This window comes from Nycticebus coucang, chromosome 17 (assembly GCF_027406575.1).
Source record: "Nycticebus coucang isolate mNycCou1 chromosome 17, mNycCou1.pri, whole genome shotgun sequence".
In the NCBI taxonomy this organism is placed as follows: Eukaryota; Metazoa; Chordata; class Mammalia; order Primates; family Lorisidae; genus Nycticebus; species Nycticebus coucang.
In genome coordinates, this window is record NC_069796.1 from 49411628 (window position 1) to 49430574 (window position 18947).

At 46.0% G+C, this 18947-nt stretch overlaps 1 protein-coding gene across 2 annotated transcripts in view; it reads left to right on the top strand.

Moving 5' to 3' along the window:
• AFAP1L1 (actin filament associated protein 1 like 1) overlaps positions 1–18947 on the top strand; it is a 70851-nt gene that overhangs the window by 39839 nt on the left and 12065 nt on the right. For both annotated transcript variants that reach the window (XM_053566153.1, XM_053566154.1), the window contains 9 exons: positions 3184–3277; positions 3516–3668; positions 5688–5899; positions 8163–8308; positions 8948–9020; positions 10688–10799; positions 13944–14108; positions 16041–16234; positions 18320–18448. In XM_053566153.1, the coding sequence (XP_053422128.1) occupies positions 3184–3277; positions 3516–3668; positions 5688–5899; positions 8163–8308; positions 8948–9020; positions 10688–10799; positions 13944–14108; positions 16041–16234; positions 18320–18448 (1278 nt within the window). The remainder of the gene's footprint in view (positions 1–3183; positions 3278–3515; positions 3669–5687; positions 5900–8162; positions 8309–8947; positions 9021–10687; positions 10800–13943; positions 14109–16040; positions 16235–18319; positions 18449–18947) is intronic.

An 18947-nucleotide genomic window follows, 5' to 3' on the forward strand; every position in this document is an offset into this window, starting at 1 on the left:
TACAAGCTGTGGGTGACCAGTACAGAGCTGGTACAACAGTAGGCACTCTATAAACATCTCCTGAATTCATGAGTATATGAATAAAGGAGTGCCCACGTCCAGTGTGCAGTTCAAGCCAGAGGAGAGAGTGATTCCCCCTGCCAGGACTGGAGGAGGCCACACTTGAACTGTGCCATGAAAAGTAGGTTGAAATTTGTCTATTAGACAAGGAGTGAAGGAGTCATTAGTCAGTCGGTCAGGCCGCTAGCAAACGTGTACTGGTGATTACACTTCGCCAGGTACTGTGAGTAACAAAGAGCCTGAGACCAAATCTTCCCTTTAGGGACATTACAATGTAGGGGGAGGGTCTTGCATGATATAATAAAGGCCAACATTTATAGACCATGATTGTGTGCCCAACATTGCTCTAAATGCTTTACTTTGATTAACTAAGGTATCATAATTTTATGTGACAACTCTTTGAGTAGGTACATTTTCAGAGAAGAAAGCTGAAGCACAAGGAGACTTACCCAAAGTCACCCATAGGATAAGAAAGGTGGCCAGGATTTAAGCCCACTCTGAGGGCAGCCATCCGGAGCACCTGCCCCACAAGCCCCTAGCGAGCACCTGGTGCACACAGGCCCCGTGCTGGGCCCTGGGATGCAGCGCGGACAGACACAGATCCGACACGGCACTTCCGGCCCCAGTGGACACAAATCAAGTAATCGTGCAGATCTCTCGTTGGCGAGCTACATAAGCCCAAGAAGGGAAAAGTACAGGGAGCCTGAGAGGGTGTCAGGGGCTTACTCCTGTCCAGTGTCTGGGAAGGCCTCCCCAAGGAAGTCACATTTCAGATAAGCATGAAAAGTTAGAAGGAAGTGGAGGGCAAAGGCATTCCAAGCAGAGGGAACAGGCAACAGAGTAGGAGGAAGCGTGGGTTTGAAAGCGGCCAGTGTGGCTAAACTCAGAGAAAAGAGGGAGCTGTCTGCCCTATTAGGTCCTAGAAAGCTGGTGAGAGAAATGGGGACTCACACTGGCTGGAGGGACTGAGGTACTTAGGGAAGACAGGCATCCATGTTGAGCCTCATAGCATGGGCAAGGGCCAGGCGTGGTGGTTCCCGCCTGTAATCCTAGCACTCTGGGAGGCCAAGGCAGGTGGATTGCTTGAGCTTAGGAGTTCGAGGTCAGCCTGAGAAAGAGTGAAATCCCATTGAAGAGGAGGGGAGGGGAGGAGAGGAAAAGGGAAGAGAAGGGAAAAACTCACCGGGCGTCTTGGTGGGTGCCTGTGGTCCCAAGCTTCTCAGGAGGCCGAGGGAAGAGGAACTATTAAGCCCAAGAGTTTCAGGTTGCTGTGAGCTGTGATGATGCCACAGCATTCTACCCAGGGTGACAGAGTGAGTCTCTGTCTCAAAAAAATATAAATAAATAAAGCATGGGCAAGATTTCCCTGGGGCAGAGGTGGCCTGAGGGAAGGGGACACAGAAGCAAAGGGATCAGGCAGAGTCATTAGCAGTGAAAGGGGTACTCTCATGCCAGGTGGGTGCTGGAGGAGGAATTCAATGCTATTCTCACCTGTCTTTGCTATTAGTGGAGCCAGAAGGAAAACAACGTTGATGGTGTCAGGGTGTGTGCATGAGAGAGAGAGAGACAGAGGGAGAGAGAGAGAGAGAGAGAGGAAGGAATATATGTGTGTGCACCCAGTTGGAGGCGCAAGCTGGGGGGCAGTTTGAAAGACGTGTAGAGAGGAAGAAATGGCAAGCTTGGCGAGCTGAGCTTTCTTGTAGCTGAGTGTCCCGGGGAGGGCAACTGAAATGTTCCGGGTGGTCTTTTTGGTGCAGAGTAGGAGTAGGTCTGTTTCTCCACGGGATCGTGTGTTTGCAGTGTTGTCATCGTCGCTGAGTTTATTCCACGGGGCTCACAGTAGTGACTTGAACTTGAAGTCTATCCTTGGTGAGAAACGTGCCATCTGTATACCGTTATAGAGCAAATAGAACCATAACTTTCATTTCATAAGTTACAGGGGTAATTCTTTACCTTTTGACAGTTCTTTACCTCTGACTGTCTTTCTGGCAGTTGCCATTGTTCCAGCCCTTTGGAAATTGAGGGGAGCAATTTCCTATCCTTCCTGCCCCCTAGTACTGTGCTTATGGAGAAGAATCCCTGAGCCTGCTGTGGAGACCTGGGTAGGAAGGGTTTTTTTGTTTTTTGCTTTTTTTTTAATGAAGAAATGGTTCTTTATAATTTAGATACGTCTTTTTGGCCAGGTAGGAAGGGTTTAAGGGCCTCGGAGCTCTGTAATTTTCCTTCTGAAATGAGTGTGTGCCATATTAATCCTGCCCAAGTCTGACTGACACAGTTTAGCTTCCTGGAGCAAGGTGGCAGGCAGCACAACACATAAGTGTTAGAAATGATACAAACTGTTAGCCTTATAATTTCACCTGGGCTTCCTGGGGCCTTCCAGCAGCCCTCTAAAGTAGGTGTCATTCAGGTGAGAAAACCAAGCTTTGGGAAGATGGCAGGATTTTTCCACATTTCCACAGCTAGTAAGTGGTAGGGGAGTCATAATTTCTTCCAGGGTTGATCTAACTACTCACTCCATCTCCCATGGCACCTGGTAAGCACTTAACTGATCTCATATAAATGACTGAATGAATGAATGTTCCAGAGTCGAATAAAACTAATTTTGGCCAGCAATGAAGCTGTTAGCACGGGCTGTGTCTGGGTGTGGGTGTGCGTCCTCATCCACTCCAAGCTAGGATCATAGTGGACTACTGTTGTGACTGTTTTGAAAATGTGTCTGCCAGCACATCGCTTTTTCTTTCATCGTCACTGTCATCTTGGTTCATGCTCTTACTGAGTCTCATTGTGATCAGATTAATGCTTTCTTAAGTGGTTCTTTTACTTCCAGTCTTGTCCATCCCCACGATGCCACTGGAGGGAACTTCCTACACAAAGCTGTATTATACCAGTGCCCCTCTTACACACCTTCCCAGCTTCCTGTCACCTGCCAAATACAGTCCAAACTCCTAAGGCATCTGTCTCAATGTGTTATAATACCTGGCACGGTATGAGGCACACCATAGTTGCTGACAAATATTTGTTACCTAATTATCACATTCATGGGTAGCTGGGGGGAGAGTGAACCAGCAACATGGTACTTCTGAGAGTGCTGTCTGATGTGGGGCTGTCTGTGTCCCTCCCCAGAGGCTGTCCCAGGAGAAGCAAACCTCTGATTCTGACAGCCTGGGCATGGGCGACAACTGTTCAACCCTTGGCCGGAGGGAGGCCTGTGATCATGGTAGGAGCCTCTGGGGGTTCAGGCTGGAGAATTCCAGGGCTGGGAGGGGCCTTGCCCACAAGCACATAGTGGCACAGCAGGTGCTAACTATCCAGAGACCTGGCTAAAGTGACCCAGTCTGCCATAACAGGAGCTGCAGGCCTGTCCCTGTGTGCGGGGCCACCAGGAAGGTCTAGGGATGGGTAGGCCTGGGGCCCGGGGCTCCCTCCCCTACCCTGACCTATCTCTCTGCCCACAGGAAAAGGCAAAAAGAGCAGCCTGGCTGAGCTGAAGGGCTCAATGAGCAGGGCTGCTGGCCGCAAGATCACCCGAATCATCAGCTTCTCTAAGAAGAAGCCACTGGCCGATGAGCAGCAGACATCCTCCACTGAGGAGGAGGTTCCATGCTGTGGTGGGTATAGGGCCTGGGAGAAGCGGAGTTCAGGTCCTGTGAATGTGGGCACCTGGGCTAAAGCCAGGAGAACTTCCATGCCTCATTCACCTGGCCCCAGGGCAGGGGAGAGAATGCAGTCCACAGCATGGCTAACCCTCACTCTGCCAACAATCCATGCCTTCTCGTGACTTCTCTCTCCTGAGGCTTAGATGCTTAGCAAAAGGAACCCCTTATATCTGTGCTCCCTGTGACCTTAGCCCAAATCACTGATGTTCATTTGCTCAGTTTCCTCCACAATAACAAGAGGAGAGTATCTTATTTCCCAGCATAAAACATGCCATGCCAGGTGTATAAGTTACAACCAGTCTTATAAGGAAAGTTCTTAGATAAAAATATCAAAGTAATTTTTATTATAAATGCATTAAGTGTGAGTTAAATGTGAGTTGAAGGGGAGAAACATGTTGTTTTGCTCACATAAACGGAGCGTTGCATATACTAGAATCCAATAGAAAGTCATGTACATTGGATATGCAGTAATACTCTACTAACCCTGAAAAACTATTATAAAAGTACATGGCTATAAAGAAATATTTTGCAGGCCAGGTTCAGTGGCTCACATCTATAATCCTAGCACTCTGGGAGGCCAAGGTGGGTGGATTGCTTGAGCTCACTAGTTCAAGACCAGCCTGAGCAAGAATGAGACCGCCGTCTCTACTAAAAATAGAAAAATTAGGCTTGGCGCCTGTAGCACAGTGGCTACAGTGCTGGCCACATGCACCCAGGCTGCAGGTTCAAACCTGGCCATGGCTAGCTAAACAACAATGACAACAGCAACAAAAAAATAGCCGGGCATTGTGGCGGGCACCTATAGTCCCAGCTACTTGGGAGACTGAGGCAAGAGAATCGCATAAGCCCAAGAGTTTGAGGTTGCTGTGAGCTGTGACACCACAGCACTTTACCGAGGGCAACATAATGATACTATGTATCAAAAACAAACAAAAAAAAGGGCAGCTACCAAAGCTCAGTGGGTAGGGCGCTGGCCACATACACCGAGGCTAGTGGGTTCGAACCCAGCCCCGGCCAGTTAAAACAATAATGACAACTGCAACAACAACAACAACAACAAATGGCCGAGCGTTGTGGTGGGCACCTGTAGTCCCAGCTACTTGGGCGGCTGAGGCAAAAGAATCGCTTAAGTCCAAGAGTTTGAGGTTGCCGTGAGCTGTGATGCCACAGCACTCTACCGAGGGCAACAGCTTGGGACTCTGTCTCAAAAAAGAAAAGAAAAAGAAAGAAAGAAAAATTAGCCAGTGTTGTGGGGGGCACCTGTAGTCCCAGCTACTTTAGAGGCTGAGGCAGGAGGAACACTTAAGCCCAGGAGTTGGAGGTTGCTGTGAGGTGGCTGATGCTATGGCACTCTACCTAAGGCAACAGAGTAAGACTGTGTGTCAAAAAAAAAAACAACAAATAAATATTTTGTAATTAGTGAATCAGGGCATGTTATGGTAAAAAGTAACAATAATAAATTTAAATCTCAAATATTTAGAGGTAATTCTAAGTCTGTGGGTCATCAAACTACCCAGAGGTGCATCAGTCAGTTTGTTACCACATGCTGCCACCAGGTGTCAGCATCATCTTTTTTTTTTCTTTTTTTTTTTCTGTCTTTTCATTAACAGTTGTGATTTTCGGGGAAGGAAAGGCAAGAGAGAGAATTGTGTCTTTCACATGTCACATATAATAGTAGTTCCTGTCCTTCTCCTTAAGCTTGGTGTGATCCAAAGGCCGCACAGCAAAGCACAGATTTCACAGCTGGGATCCCCATTTCACAGTTAGGAAAGGGACGGAGAGACAGAATGCCTAAGGTCGCAGGCAGGGAGAGGATGAGGTGATGGGGGCCCGGCCTTCTCTCCAGCAGGAGAAGGTAGTCCAGGCACCTTGTCCCGGGAGTGGAGATTCGCGCAGTCCGCCTTGCGCCCCGGCCTTGGGCGTCCCGGGGCGGGCTGTAGGGAGGTCACGCCACTGCTGTTCCTGCTCCAGGCTACCTGAACGTGCTGGTGAACCAGGGATGGAAGGAACGCTGGTGCCGCCTCAAGTGCAACACTCTGTATTTCCACAAGGACCGCACGGACTTGCGGACCCACGTGAACGCCATCGCCCTCCGCGGCTGTGAGGTGGCCCCGGGCTTTGGGCCCCGACACCCGTTTGCCTTCAGGATCCTGCGCAACCGGCAGGAGGTGGCCATCCTGGAGGTGAGAGGAGGCAGTCCCCACTGTCCTGGGTGGGGGGACTCTGGCTCAGTGCCATAGTTTGGTTTAGGAGGGCTTGCTACCGACACTACCGGGCTGACGGGGAGGGAAAGCAAGCCGGACCGCCCTCAAGGGACCCAAGTAGGCTTCCCAGACAACACGCATAACGCACACTTAAATTTGAATTTTAGGTAAACAACAAATGTTTTTAATACAGTATATCCCAGGCAATATTTGGGACATACCTATACTTAAAATATTATTCATCGTTTACCCATAATTCAAATTTAGCAGAGTATTCTGTATTTTTATTTACTAAATCTGGCAGCCCAGAACCAAGATATGTTTATTGGCCCTGACCTTAAAATCCCAAGCCTGAATAGCATCTAGTCTGGCCCAAGCCAATCTGATTATGGAATCCTCTCTAAAGACTTCTCACCAGAAAAGTCCCCTCTGGAGTCCTCCTCCTCAGACAAACCACTGCCCTTCCCAGCAGGCAACTCAAACTTTTTTTAGAAACATTTCTCCCATATGGAGCAAAAATCATTAAGCTCCATGAAGGCAGTAACCATGCTTGTTCCATACACTTTTGTTTTTCCAGAACTCTGCTTGATGTCCAACACATACTGTAGGCTTGAGGAATATTTGTGGAACAAATAGGTGGAAAATATGTGATTTCATTTCACTGGGTCTCTGTCCTCCTTACCCACTGGCCCCCACCCTCCTCTCTGAGGTCATGCAGGACCCATGGGCTCTCTCTTACAACTGGCAACTCTTTGGTGATTTAGAATTTAAAATATTAACACCAGAGGACAACTTAAAAAACGACCTTCTCCCATTTTAGAGAAGGAAAACTGAAGCCAGGGCAGCCAAGTGCTTTGTCCAGGGTCCCAGACAGGGTCAGCGTTCTCTCAGTCTTGTCCCAGATCTAAGACCCCAGCTTCTTGGTTTTGTTCTCTGTCCAGTACTTTCTGCCTCTCTCAGTTCTTCTTTTTTTTTTTTTTTTTTTTTGAGACAGAGTCTCACTTTGTTGCCCTCAGTGGAGTGCTGTAGCATCACAGCTCACAGCAACCTCCAGTTCTTGGGCTTAAGCTATTCTCTTGCCTCAGCCTTCCGAGTAGCTGGGATTATGGGTGCCTGCCACAACATCTGGCTATTTTGTTATTGTTGTTGCAGTTTGGCCAGGGCCAGGTTTGAACCCACCACGCTCGGTATATGGGACTGGCACCTTACTCACCCTCTCTCAGTTCTTAAATTTCAAGAAATATCACCTTTGTAACTCACTTTATTTTTTTTTTTAAGAGACAATCTCACTTTGTCAACCAGGCTGGGATGCAGTGGTCTGAGTATAGGTCACTGCAGCATCACACTCCTGGGCTCAAGGGATCCTTTTACCTCAGCTTCCTGTCACTTTTATTTTGATAGTTTGAGATAGGTCTCTGACTTCCCTTAACTTAAAAATGGAGCTTTCAAACAAAAAGTGTGCTTATTTTATTCCTGTTTAACATTTGTGAGCTAATTTGATTTTATACTAATGATCTTTAAATGAGAAGTAACATAAGTATGTGTTTAGTTGACCTGTGACTTTTTGGAGATTTCCCTATATACAGTACTTTTGTTATAATTACTTGAGAATTACAAAAAGAAATTGATCGAGTTATATGAGAAATAGCCCTCTTAGAAAAAATAAATATTTTTTTAAAAATTCAGAAAATAGTCCGGACACAATGGCTTGTTCCTGCAATCCTAGCCCTCTGGGAGGCTGAGGCAGGTGGATTGCTTGAGTTCAAGTGTTCAAGACCAACCTGTGCAAGAGCAAGACCCCATCTCTACCCAAAATAGAAAAACTAGCTGGGCATTGTGGTGGGCGCTTGTAGTCCCAGCTACTTGGGAGGTTGAGGCAAGAGGATCACTTGAACCCAAGAATTTGAGGTTGCTATCAGCTGTGATGCCATGGCTCTACCCAGGGCAACAGAGTGAGACTCTATCTCAAAAAAAAAAAACACAAAATACCCAAATATTGATTTTACATCCAAATGGGAAGGCTTCAGCTAGAAAGTGCTACCTTAGAGAGGTGGTCAGGGAGGGCCTCTCCAAGGAGGTGGTGTTTGAACAGAAACCTGGACGGAAGGAGGGAGCTCCTTAGATTTCCAGATGTGTGTTCTAGTCTTACTCTTCTTGGATCCCTAAGTACTGGGGACATAATAGGTAGCCAGAATCCCTGACAGTACCAAAATGAACTCTCCCTTTGCCTCCTCTCCCTCAGGCAAGCTGCTCAGAAGACATGGGCCGCTGGCTTGGGCTGCTGCTGGTGGAGACAGGCTCCAAGGTTACTCCAGAGGCACTGCACTATGACTACGTGGACGTGGAGACCTTAACCAGCATCGTCAGTGCTGGGCGTAACTCCTTCCTGTACGGGTTGCTCCTGCCTAAGACCCTTCCTGTCTCAGCTCCGTCTCACAGGCTGAATCCAGCTTCTGCACTGGGAGGAGAGGGAGGAAGAACTAAGGCAGACTCTGCTTCCCAGGGAAGCTAGAATGGGTGCCCCCTCTTCCAGCAAGGAGTGGGGAGCTGGCTGCAGGAGATAGCCCAGAGTCAGGAGCAAGCTGTGGATGGAATGAACAAAACTACAGAAGCCCTGGAGTAGTGGCCTGGGCTCCACTCTCATGCCATGGGACCTTAGGTCCTCATACCCTTGAACACGGGCATGTAGTTAGTATATGAAGTTCAGCATTAGAAGAGCCAGTTTCAAGTCCCAGCTTTGTCACCACCACCTGTGAGAGCTTGTGTGGTTGCCGTCTTATGTTTACTGACTCATAGGATAGTGGTGATAATTTACCTGCTTTCCAGTCACTGTGGTTTCACCTGTGAAGCCCTAACACAGCATGGGGCATGATGCTGCCAGCCATGTTGCTATTACTAATCTTCCAACCTGCATTAAGAGCTGCTGCCAAAATCAAACAAGAGCCTAGACAGAGAAGCACAGCAAGCTGCAAGGTGTCATCATCATCATCATCATCATTGCTATTGTTTGTACCTTTCACTTGCTAGATATGCAAGATCCTGCCAGAATCAGTGGCCTGAACCCCGAGTCTATGATGATGTTCCTTATGAAAAGATGCTGGTAAGTCCCGTGGGGATGCCCAGGAATGTGGCAAAGGCCACTGAATCAGGTCTCCCTTACTGCTTATTTTATCTTCTGCCGTAAAGAGATCATGTTCATTTAACTAGCAGCAACTACAGGAATTCAAGACCAGACTGAACAAGAGCAAGACTCCATCTCTACTAAAAATGGAAAAACTAGCTGGGCATTGTGGCAGTTGCCTATAGTCTCAGCAAGTTGGGAGGCTGAGGCAAGAGGAACACTTGAGTCCAAGAGTTTGAGGTTGCTGTGAACTACAATGATGCCACAGCTCTCTACCCAGGGCACAGTGAGACTCTGTCTTAATTAATTAATTAATTGCAGCAGCTAGATGTGGAGCCCCATTCTTATCTCAGAGGGTGTTTCAGACAAGAAGTCCCTAACACAGGAAGCTGAGTAGTACAATGGAGAGAGCCCAGGTCAAGAAGAAGAAAGGGCTCTGTAGACTGCCAAGCACTACAGTGAGCCATTGTCTCCACATTTGAGCAAGGTGCCTGGGCTCTCCTCTCTTTACTGTTCTGTGAGCTGATGATGTTAATTTCAGGTGTCCAGTATGGATTATGATGATGGGGCTACCCCAACAAGCTTTCACCTGGTAGATTAACACTCACAGCTTCAGCTCCCAGGACAGTCTCCCTGCTGGCTTGCTAAACCACAGAGATGCCAGCTTATTCATTTACAGGCTTCTGTAGCCACATGACCTGGAATGCTCACAGCAGCATGCGCTGTGCCATCCCCTCCCTCAGAAAGCCAGAGGGGAGCCACACTCTGATCAGATGCTGGGGGTGGATTAGGCGTCATAGCTAGGGGAGAGAGAGGGAAGCAGGTTCCTGAGGATACCATGTGTCTACTAGCCATTACCCCTGCCTTGGACAGTGCTGGATGACAATCTGAGTTCTCAACCTCTAAGATCCCTTTTCTAGAAACTTCTCCAATCATCCTTCTGTTCACATGGTCTTTCTTCAGACTCAAGAACCAGTAGTTGCAGCTTGAGAATTTTCTTAGTTGCAGAGTTTAGTAGCAAGACTCTCTTAGCACTTGAGGACATAAAAGTTGGAGTCAGACTCAGGACTGAGGCTCAATGACCTCAGGCTCCACTCCTCTGGTCCTCACTTCCTGGCTCCAAATGGATATGGTAAAACCTACCTGCTAGAACTATTCCAAGAGTAAAATTAAATATTTTGTGTAAAAAAAATTAAGCACAGAGTCTGGACATTAGAAGGTCCAAGAGTAAATAGTACTGTTATAAACAACATTATTTTTATTTTACAATATTATTTTTATTTTATAATATTATCATATCTACCCGTGGTTTCCTGAGCTTTGATTAGATTTTGAGTGTTCCTCATATATTCTTCATGCATAAATGTATAGCCAATTTATTAAGTTCTGTCACTTCTACCAGTGACGGATCTCAGCCATGACTTTGCCTTCTGCTACCCCCCAGCAGGAAGGGACAAGATTTGAATGATACACTGCTAGTGAAGTGCTCTATAAACTCTTGAGTGCTACACAACAGTTATAAAGGCCAAGGTCTCAGAGCAGAGTGCTCACACTGAGCGAGGACCAGAACACACCCCTGCACTCCCCCTGCACTGAGGCGTCTGAGCCTGCCTGCACTTAACCATCTTCCTCTATCTTCCACCCAGGACGAGGAGACCGAGCGTCCCACGGGGGCCCAGGTGAAGCGCCACGCCTCCTCCTGTAGTGAGAAGTCCCACCGCATGGACCCGCAGGTCAAAGTCAAGCGCCATGCCTCCAGTGAGTTTTCTGTGGGCCTGCCCTGCTGAGCAGGGGGCAAGAGAAGGAAGCAGGAGGGGGGTCTCAAAATCAGTTTCCTCCAGGGGTCAGGTGGGTAAATAAATGACTGAAGTAAGATGCAAGAAAATACTCTACCCTGGGCAATGCCTGTGGCTCAGTTGGTAAGGCGCCAGCCCCATATACTGAGGGTGGCGGGTTCAAACCCAGCCCCAGCTGAACTGCAACAAAAAGCCGGGTGTTGTAGCATGTGCCCTGTAGTCCCAGCTACTCTGGAGGCTGAGGCAAGAGAATCACTTAAACCCAGGAGTTGGAGGTTGCTGTGAGTTACGTGATGCCATGGCACTCTACCGAGGGCCATAAAGTGAGACTCCGTCTCTACAAAAAAAAAAAGAAGAAGAAGAAACTACTCTACCCTAAGAAAAATAATAGCACAAGCATTGGCCTTAAAGGGAATATGACAGTGGGTGGGTGGGGGGCAAACTGGACTACTCAGGTCCCAGTGGTCACTTCTGCTTAGCCAGCCAATGGTCCCTGCATAGCAGTGTCAGTCCCCCCATGACAAATTTGCCAATTATTCAAAAGAGGCCTGAAATTTAGATCTTTTGTGAAATCTACTTATTTTTTACTAATCAGCAACTACTTTTTAAAAAACTGAACACCAAATGAGGCCAAATAGAAAGAGAAATTGTCTACAAGTTGTATCCATTTCAGAGGCTAACAATTTGTTATTTCTGATTTGGGGAAAAGAAGAACTGAACCCCTCCAAAATCCCTGGAGCCAGCTCCCCTCTGTGTCCCAGCCCTAGCTCTGCCTAGGACCCAGGGGGATCTGTGAATTGCCTGATTGCCACGTTGTACGGTAAAGACTAAGTATGCCAGATAATGCTGTTATAAGTCCTGTTTAATTTACAGCACTAATCTCTGCTCCTGTGTGATTTGTCTTTTCTAGCTAGCCAGCTTCCTGTAAGGTAGCATGTTCCAAGGTTTTTTCCTTTGTTGCTTTACATTTCTAATTCCCAGCTTCTAAACAAAGTCAAGTTCTGTTCTTTGCTTTCTGAAGATCTATTCATATTTTTTTAAATGCTGTTTTATATCATAGCTTCATTTCACTAGATAAGTCCTTTCTAGAGGAAAGGAAATCTGTATTCCATTCCTCCCTTGACCACTAAATTACTATAAAACTTTGGAAAAAAGTCATTTGTCCTCTCTGGGTCTGAGTTTCCTCTCTAAACAGAGGGTTTCTGGGTAACATTCTTTATATTCTACTGTCATAGGTGCTGGGAATTCACAACATGTAAGATTAAAGAAATCAACAAATGTGAAAAAAAAAAATCCTAACAACAAAGACAAAAAAAGCTGATCCTTCCTTCAAATAAAATCTTATGTGAAATTCCAGTTTGTGAAACAAATAAAAAAGTGGAGATACTGCTGGGCATGGTGGCTCATGCCTTTTCATAGGTACTCAGGAGGCTGAGGCAGGAGGACTGCTTGAGGCCAAGAGTTTGAGACCAGCCTAGGAAACAGAGAGAGACTCTTTCTCAAAAAAAAAAAAAAAAAAATTAGGTAGATAAGGCGGCACACTCCTATAGTCCCAGCTACTGGGATGAGGGTAGAGGGTGATAAAAAGTGGAGATACTATGGTTGAGGCCCACTTAGCCTCCCCTTGCCCATAGAATAGCCTGTTGGTCATCACTGATGTAGTCCAACAACATGGTTTTTTGGGTAGAGAAACTGAAGAACACAAAAAGGAAGGTGTCTTAGTTTATTCAGGCTACTATAACAAAATACCATAAAATACTGACCTACTATATAAACAATAGAAATTTATTCCTTAGTTTGGGAGTCTGGGAAGTCCAAAATCAAGGTGGCAGCAGATTTAGTATCTGGTGAGGGCCCATTTCCTGGTTCATAGGTGTCCATCTTTTTTTTTTATTTAATTGAGACAAAGTCTCACTCTTTTTTTTTTCTTTTTTTGAGACAGAGCTTCAAGCTGTTGCCCTGGTAGAGTGCTGCGGCATCACAGCTCACCTGAAACTCCTGGGCTCAAGAGATTCTCCTGCCTTAGCCTCCCAAGTAGCTGGTACTACAGGCGCCCGCCACAACACCCGACTATTTTTTTTTTGGTTGCAGCTGTCATTGTTGTTTGGCAGCCTGGGCTGGATTCGAACCCACCAGTTCAGGTGTATGTGGCTGGCGCCTTAGCCGCTTGAGCCACAGGCACTGAGCCCAAAGTATCACTCTTTCACCCATGCTAGAGTGTCATGGCACTAGCTAATAGCTCACAGCAACCTCGAACACTTGGGCTCAAACAATCCTCTTGCCTCAGCCTCCCAAGTAGCTGGTATCACAGGTGCCCACCACAACACTTGGCTAGTTTTTCTACTTTTAGTAGAGACATGATCTCACTCTTGCTTAAAGGATTGATCTGGAACTCCTGAGCTCAGGCGATCCACCCACCGTGGCCTCCCAAAGTGTTAGGATTACAGGCTTGAGCCATTGTGCCCAGTTAAAAATATGCCCTTTTAAAACCAAAGTGTGGGGTGGCACCTTGGCTCAAAGGAGTAGGGCGCTGGCCCCATATGTCGGAGGTGGTGGGCTCAAACCCAGCCCCAGCCAAAAACTGCAAATAAATAAATATATAAATAATTAAGTAGTTGATATTTAAAAAAAAAAACCAAAGCGTGTTATATGTCACAAAATTCATTTTATAATATTATCATAATTATCCAACATTTACTAAGCACTTATTATTTGCCAGGTACTATACTGAGTACTTTTCATTGATTATCTCATTTAAACCTTACCACAACCCATGAGGCAAAATTATCAATATCCTTATTGAAAAATAAGCCTAGAAAGAAAGACACAAAAACACTATGCTTCACTTTTATCTGATGTCACGCAACCAGTAAGGGGCAAAATGAACACAAGCCTTGGTCTGTGTGCTCCTGAAGCCCTTGCTCCTAGGCCCTGTGCTCTGTGGCTTCCTTTTGCTCCTTATTTCCTACATATATCTAAGAGACTAGACCTAAATATTCTCATTTGGTAGATGGAAAAGTTTAGGCTGAGAGAGCGGCTAACACCACCCAAGTACCTTTACTAAAGATCAGAACCGAGGACCTTTTCCTTCCCCACATCTCTGCAGGTGCCAATCAATACAAATATGGCAAGAACCGGGCTGAGGAGGATGCCCGGAGGTACCTGGTAGAAAAAGAAAAGCTGGAGAAAGAGAAAGAGACAATTCGGACAGAGCTGATGGCACTGCGGCAGGAGAAGAGGGAGCTGAAGGAAGCCATTCGGAGCAGCCCAGGTACCTATGTGGGTGTGGTCCTGAGCACCCAATGGGTGTCACAGCCTAGGGCACAGTAAGAAGAGGACTCTTCTGCACAGGTCACCTGGTTTCCTACCCAGAACAGGTGGGATTCTCCTCCCCTTCCTCCTCTGCCTCTTTCTCCTCTTCATCATCACCATAATTCCAAATTAAAGGAAATGCCATTAATTTAATAGCTGCTTTAGAGTAAGGGGACGAAAGGCATCATAATAATGTTTACACTTAACGAAGTAAGATGCAGCCTAACTTTAAAAATGTGAAAAACAGAAGTGCAGCTTAGAATCAAGGCAATAGGCGAGATCATTTTGCACCCCCCTTCCTTCATTCACAGGTATGTGTGAAACATGGGTCCAGGTGCTGGGAATAATGGACAGTGACACTTTCCTAGGGCCCTCTTTTGAACTCAGGGACCTCAGCAGGCCCTGCCTACACTGCGCTCCTTCACATCCCATACTCTTCTGTGTTTCCTTTGAATTCTCCAACTACAGTTTGCCCCACTTTCAGCCTAAGGTTTCTCCACTTGCTGGAGGGAACAGAAGTCCTGTCCTTATAGAATATGTCCAAGATCACGTAGCCTTGTAAGAATCTGGTGGGTCTGTGGACCTTTTCTAAGAAGAAACACCAAAGTTAACAATGTGGTAGACAATCGCAGGAGCTCATATGCCTGCTCCTACAGCCCTTCCCTAGATTGCCTCAGACTCCAGGAGGCTTACACTGAAAACTTCTGGGTTAAAAACAAGACTTATACTGTGTGGCAAAGAACCAGAATCAAGTACAGGAAGGCAGTTTTGTTTCAATATAAAGAAGAATTTTCTAAAGGTCAGAACCAGGATTTGGAGCAGGCTGACTACTCTCCTTGTCCTGCTCATTTCTTTTTTCTACAGCACTATCACTTTGTAACATATCAGATTATTATATTCATTATTTTGTATGTATTGTTTTTCACACACATACCCACATGAATATAAGTTCCATAAGGGTGAGGATCTTTGCCTGCTTTGTTTACTGATACATCGCTCTCTAGCCTCTGACAGTTCCTGATACACAGTGTAGTAAGTACTCGGTACATATTTACTGAACAAATCAATCTAAAGAATTCAACATGATTGAAAATCCCTTCAATGCAGTCTCCTCAGGGTAAAAAATGGAACTAATTTTTAAGTCTGGTAAGACCCAACACTTAGCACCAAAAAGATACTAATATAAGTTTGTTAGATAAAACTGAATACACAACAAAATCTCACTGGAAACTCTGCTCTGTATAAAGCCCTGTGTTATGACTCTTGTTTACAAGTAACAGAAACCCAAGGTAAACTGAAACAGAAATGAAAAGAAGAAAAATGTTGTTGGAAAATTGCAAAATGAGGTACATGTACAATGAGGTCCAGGGACTTAAAAGAGACCACCAGGAAGCTAAGCTTATTTCTCCCACTCCTGCATCTGCCCTCCTCTACTTAGGTTTCCTCCCCACCCCTTGTAGTAGCACAGTGGCTGCATAGCTCCTGCCCTCACCCAGTCCTCTCAGCTACTGCAGGATTCACTCTGATTGTCTGACGTTGATCCCTAATACTCTCCCTGTGACTAGAAGATGAGTTGTGATCATGAACCAGGCCTAAGTTATGTGCCAAACCCTTGACCTAGGCATGAGGTCGGCCTCACCCAAACTATATGGAATGAGAAGGGAAAGGTGATCTCCCAATGAGAAATCAGGTGCTACTTCCAAAAGATAGAGAAATGAGTACCGAGCAGGTAAAGACCACACTACCCAGCATGGAGCTGGAACCTCAGGCCCAAAGTCTGTCTCTTAGCCAGGACTGAGGGGCTGGAAAGCCCTCTGTGAGAGGCAGACAGAGGCCTGAGCCCCTGCCAGATTTCCTCATGCTCAGGTCAGGTTCTGCTGTTTCTTGTCAGTGTCTGTGGACTCAGGAGCAAAGTTAAAGGCTCTGGAGGAAGCCGTGGCCACCCTGGAAGCACAATGTCGGGCAAAGGAAGAGCGCCGGATTGACCTGGAGCTGAGGCTGGTGGCTGTGAAGGAGCGCTTGCAGCAGTCCCTGGCAGGCGGCCCGGCCCTAGGGCTCTCTGTGGGCTGCAAGAACAAGAGTGGGGTGAGTCCAATGCCTTCTACACTGGGGGAAGCTGCTCCTTTATCCCTTCACACACCACCATCATGACCATTTTTTGGGGGCAGAGGTAATGCTTATTTACAGATGAGAAAACTGAGGTACGAAAATGCAGGAGGTACCTGCCACAGGTGTCAGAGCTAGCAAGAAGACTCTTAAAGCAAGTTGTCTTAGTTCTCTGGGCTGTTGTTCTCTCCACAGCAGCACCACAGTTTGCTTTTTATCCTGCAGATGATCTTAGAAATGGCCTTGGGGTTATTGGTGATAATATTAAATAATAACTACCATATGCTAAATAACAAACATGGGTTGATCAATTACCAAAGGACAGTACAGCATCTTAACCTCACACAGTCTTCATGTAGTCTTGAGAGACAAGGAAACTGAGGTTCAGCAACCCTCAAGGAAGGTACTCTCACTTTTAGTGGGACCTTCTCAGAGGAAATTTCCCTAACCCCTCATCTATATCAGGGTTTCTCAACCTCAACACTACTTATATGTTGGGCCAATAATTCTTTTTTACGGGAGACTGTTCTAAGGATGTTTAGCAGCATTCCTAGCCTCTAACCCATTGGTTCCTAGTAGCACTTTACTCCCAGTTATGACAACCAAAAACATTTCTAGAAATTGCTAGAAATGTCCCCTGGGAGAGCAAAATTGGCCCCAGTTGGGAACCACTGGTCTAAATTCCTCATAGCATGTAACCACAATTTGTATCTAGGTGTGTGTATATATGTGTGTCCTTACTTGTCCAATGTTCTGTCTCTCCCACTAGATTGTTATTTTTATTAGGAATTGGACTATGTCTGTTTTATCATTAAATCCCTAGTCTTTTTATAGAGTCTGAAAGATAGTAAGAGTGCAAAAATACTTGTTTATTGCAAGTATGAGTAAAAGTTTTGCCTGCTTTCAGGTAAGGAAGTTGAGACTCAAAGAGATGAAATAACTTGTCTAACAAGTGTAACTTATCAGTGGAGATGCATCCTTGTGTTTGTCCCCAGTCACACTGCCTGCCTTTCCATGGGATGTTCTCAGCATCATTTCACAGATGAAGAACATGAGGGCCAGGGACAAAACAACTTCCCAACCTGACAGAGGGCTGGTAGATGAACTAGAACTAGTTCATTCATCCCAGCTGCTTTCTCCAGAATGCCCTGATGTTCCCATTCCAGAGCACTTTTCTCTCCACTTTGATCCTTTTGATGCCCTTTGGAGATAAAGAGAAGTCTTTTCTAAATTCCTTGCGGACCTAGCTGTTAAGATGTCACACTTAGGAAACTACATCCATTCTCAACGACAAAGCAAAGCAAAACTTACAAAAAAAAAAAAAAAACAAAAAACCTATATCCTACATCCAGTTAGATACCAAATAATAGTCTAGAAAATGTAAGGAATAAAGATAGGGTAGAAAATGAGAAGGAATACAGGAGAGAAGCTGAGTAGGATTGTGGGGCAGGAATCCTGATTCTCCCGCTTGTCAGCTATGTGACCTTGCACAGCAACTTGACCTTCCCCATTTCCTCATCTGTAAAATGGGATGACTAGTAATAGTACCTACTTCATGGGCTTGTTGAAAAGCTAAATGGGCGGCGCCTGTGGCTCAGTGAGTAGGGCGCTGGCCCCATATGCCGAGGGTGGCGGGTTCGGACCCAGCCCTGGCCAAACGGCAACAAAAAAATAGCCAGGCGTTGTGGCGGGCGCCTGTAGTTCCAGCTGCTCGGGAGGCTGAGGCAGGAGAATCGCGTAAGCCCGAGAGCTGGAGGTTGCTGTGAGCCATGTGACGCAAACGCACTCTACCCGAGGGCGGTACAGTGAGAATCTGTCTCTACAAAAAAAAAAGCTAAATGATTCACACAATGCCTGGTGCATAATGAATGTTCAGTAATTTTAATTGCTATTATCTTTATCCCAAGACCCTCAAGTATCTTCTACCTCTCACCTTATTCAATGACATCATGTTTACTTAGGACCTTCTATTTTAAAGTTTCCTTGTTCTTTTGTGGACAGGATTCTGGCTGCAAGCAGCCAGCACTAGACCTCACCTATGTAACTATTTCTTGCCATCAACAGGAAACTGCAAATAAAGCCCAGAATAATGTTCAAGAGCAAGCTCTCCCAGTCAACTGTGTTGCTGAGCTGAGGAAGAGGAGCCCATCCATCGTAACCACCAACCAAGGAAGGGTGCTACAGAAAGCCAAGGTACAGCAGTAGTCAAAGAGCTCTCTTTCTATGAAACATCGCCCAAAACCAAAAAAATCAGCTAGTGAGAAAGGCAAAGAATTGCCAATACATTTCTGTAGGAAAATTCATAAACTTTCCTCAAAGGGGATAATCCCCAGATCTCATTCAGAGTCTGTTTACTGTTAACACATAATTCTACTAAACTCAAGTCATGTGGTTTCTGGGACAGGAAAGGTTCCATCTCATAGGCATAGAATCTGAAGATCTAGGTGATAGGACGTGCCCAGGGTTATGCAAGGCGTCATTGCACGAGCAGAATACAAACTTGCCTCATCCAGTTCTAAGTCCCAGGCTCACTCCAGGATGCTGGTCCACATTCCCTGCTGTGTGATTCTTGGGGTCAGTTGTGTTTCATAACTTTTTAGATTCTATAAAGGTAATGTGGTATGAATCATTATGAAAAGTTTTGAGAAACACAAAAATCAAGAAATGTGAGAGGGTGGAGCAAGATGGTGGC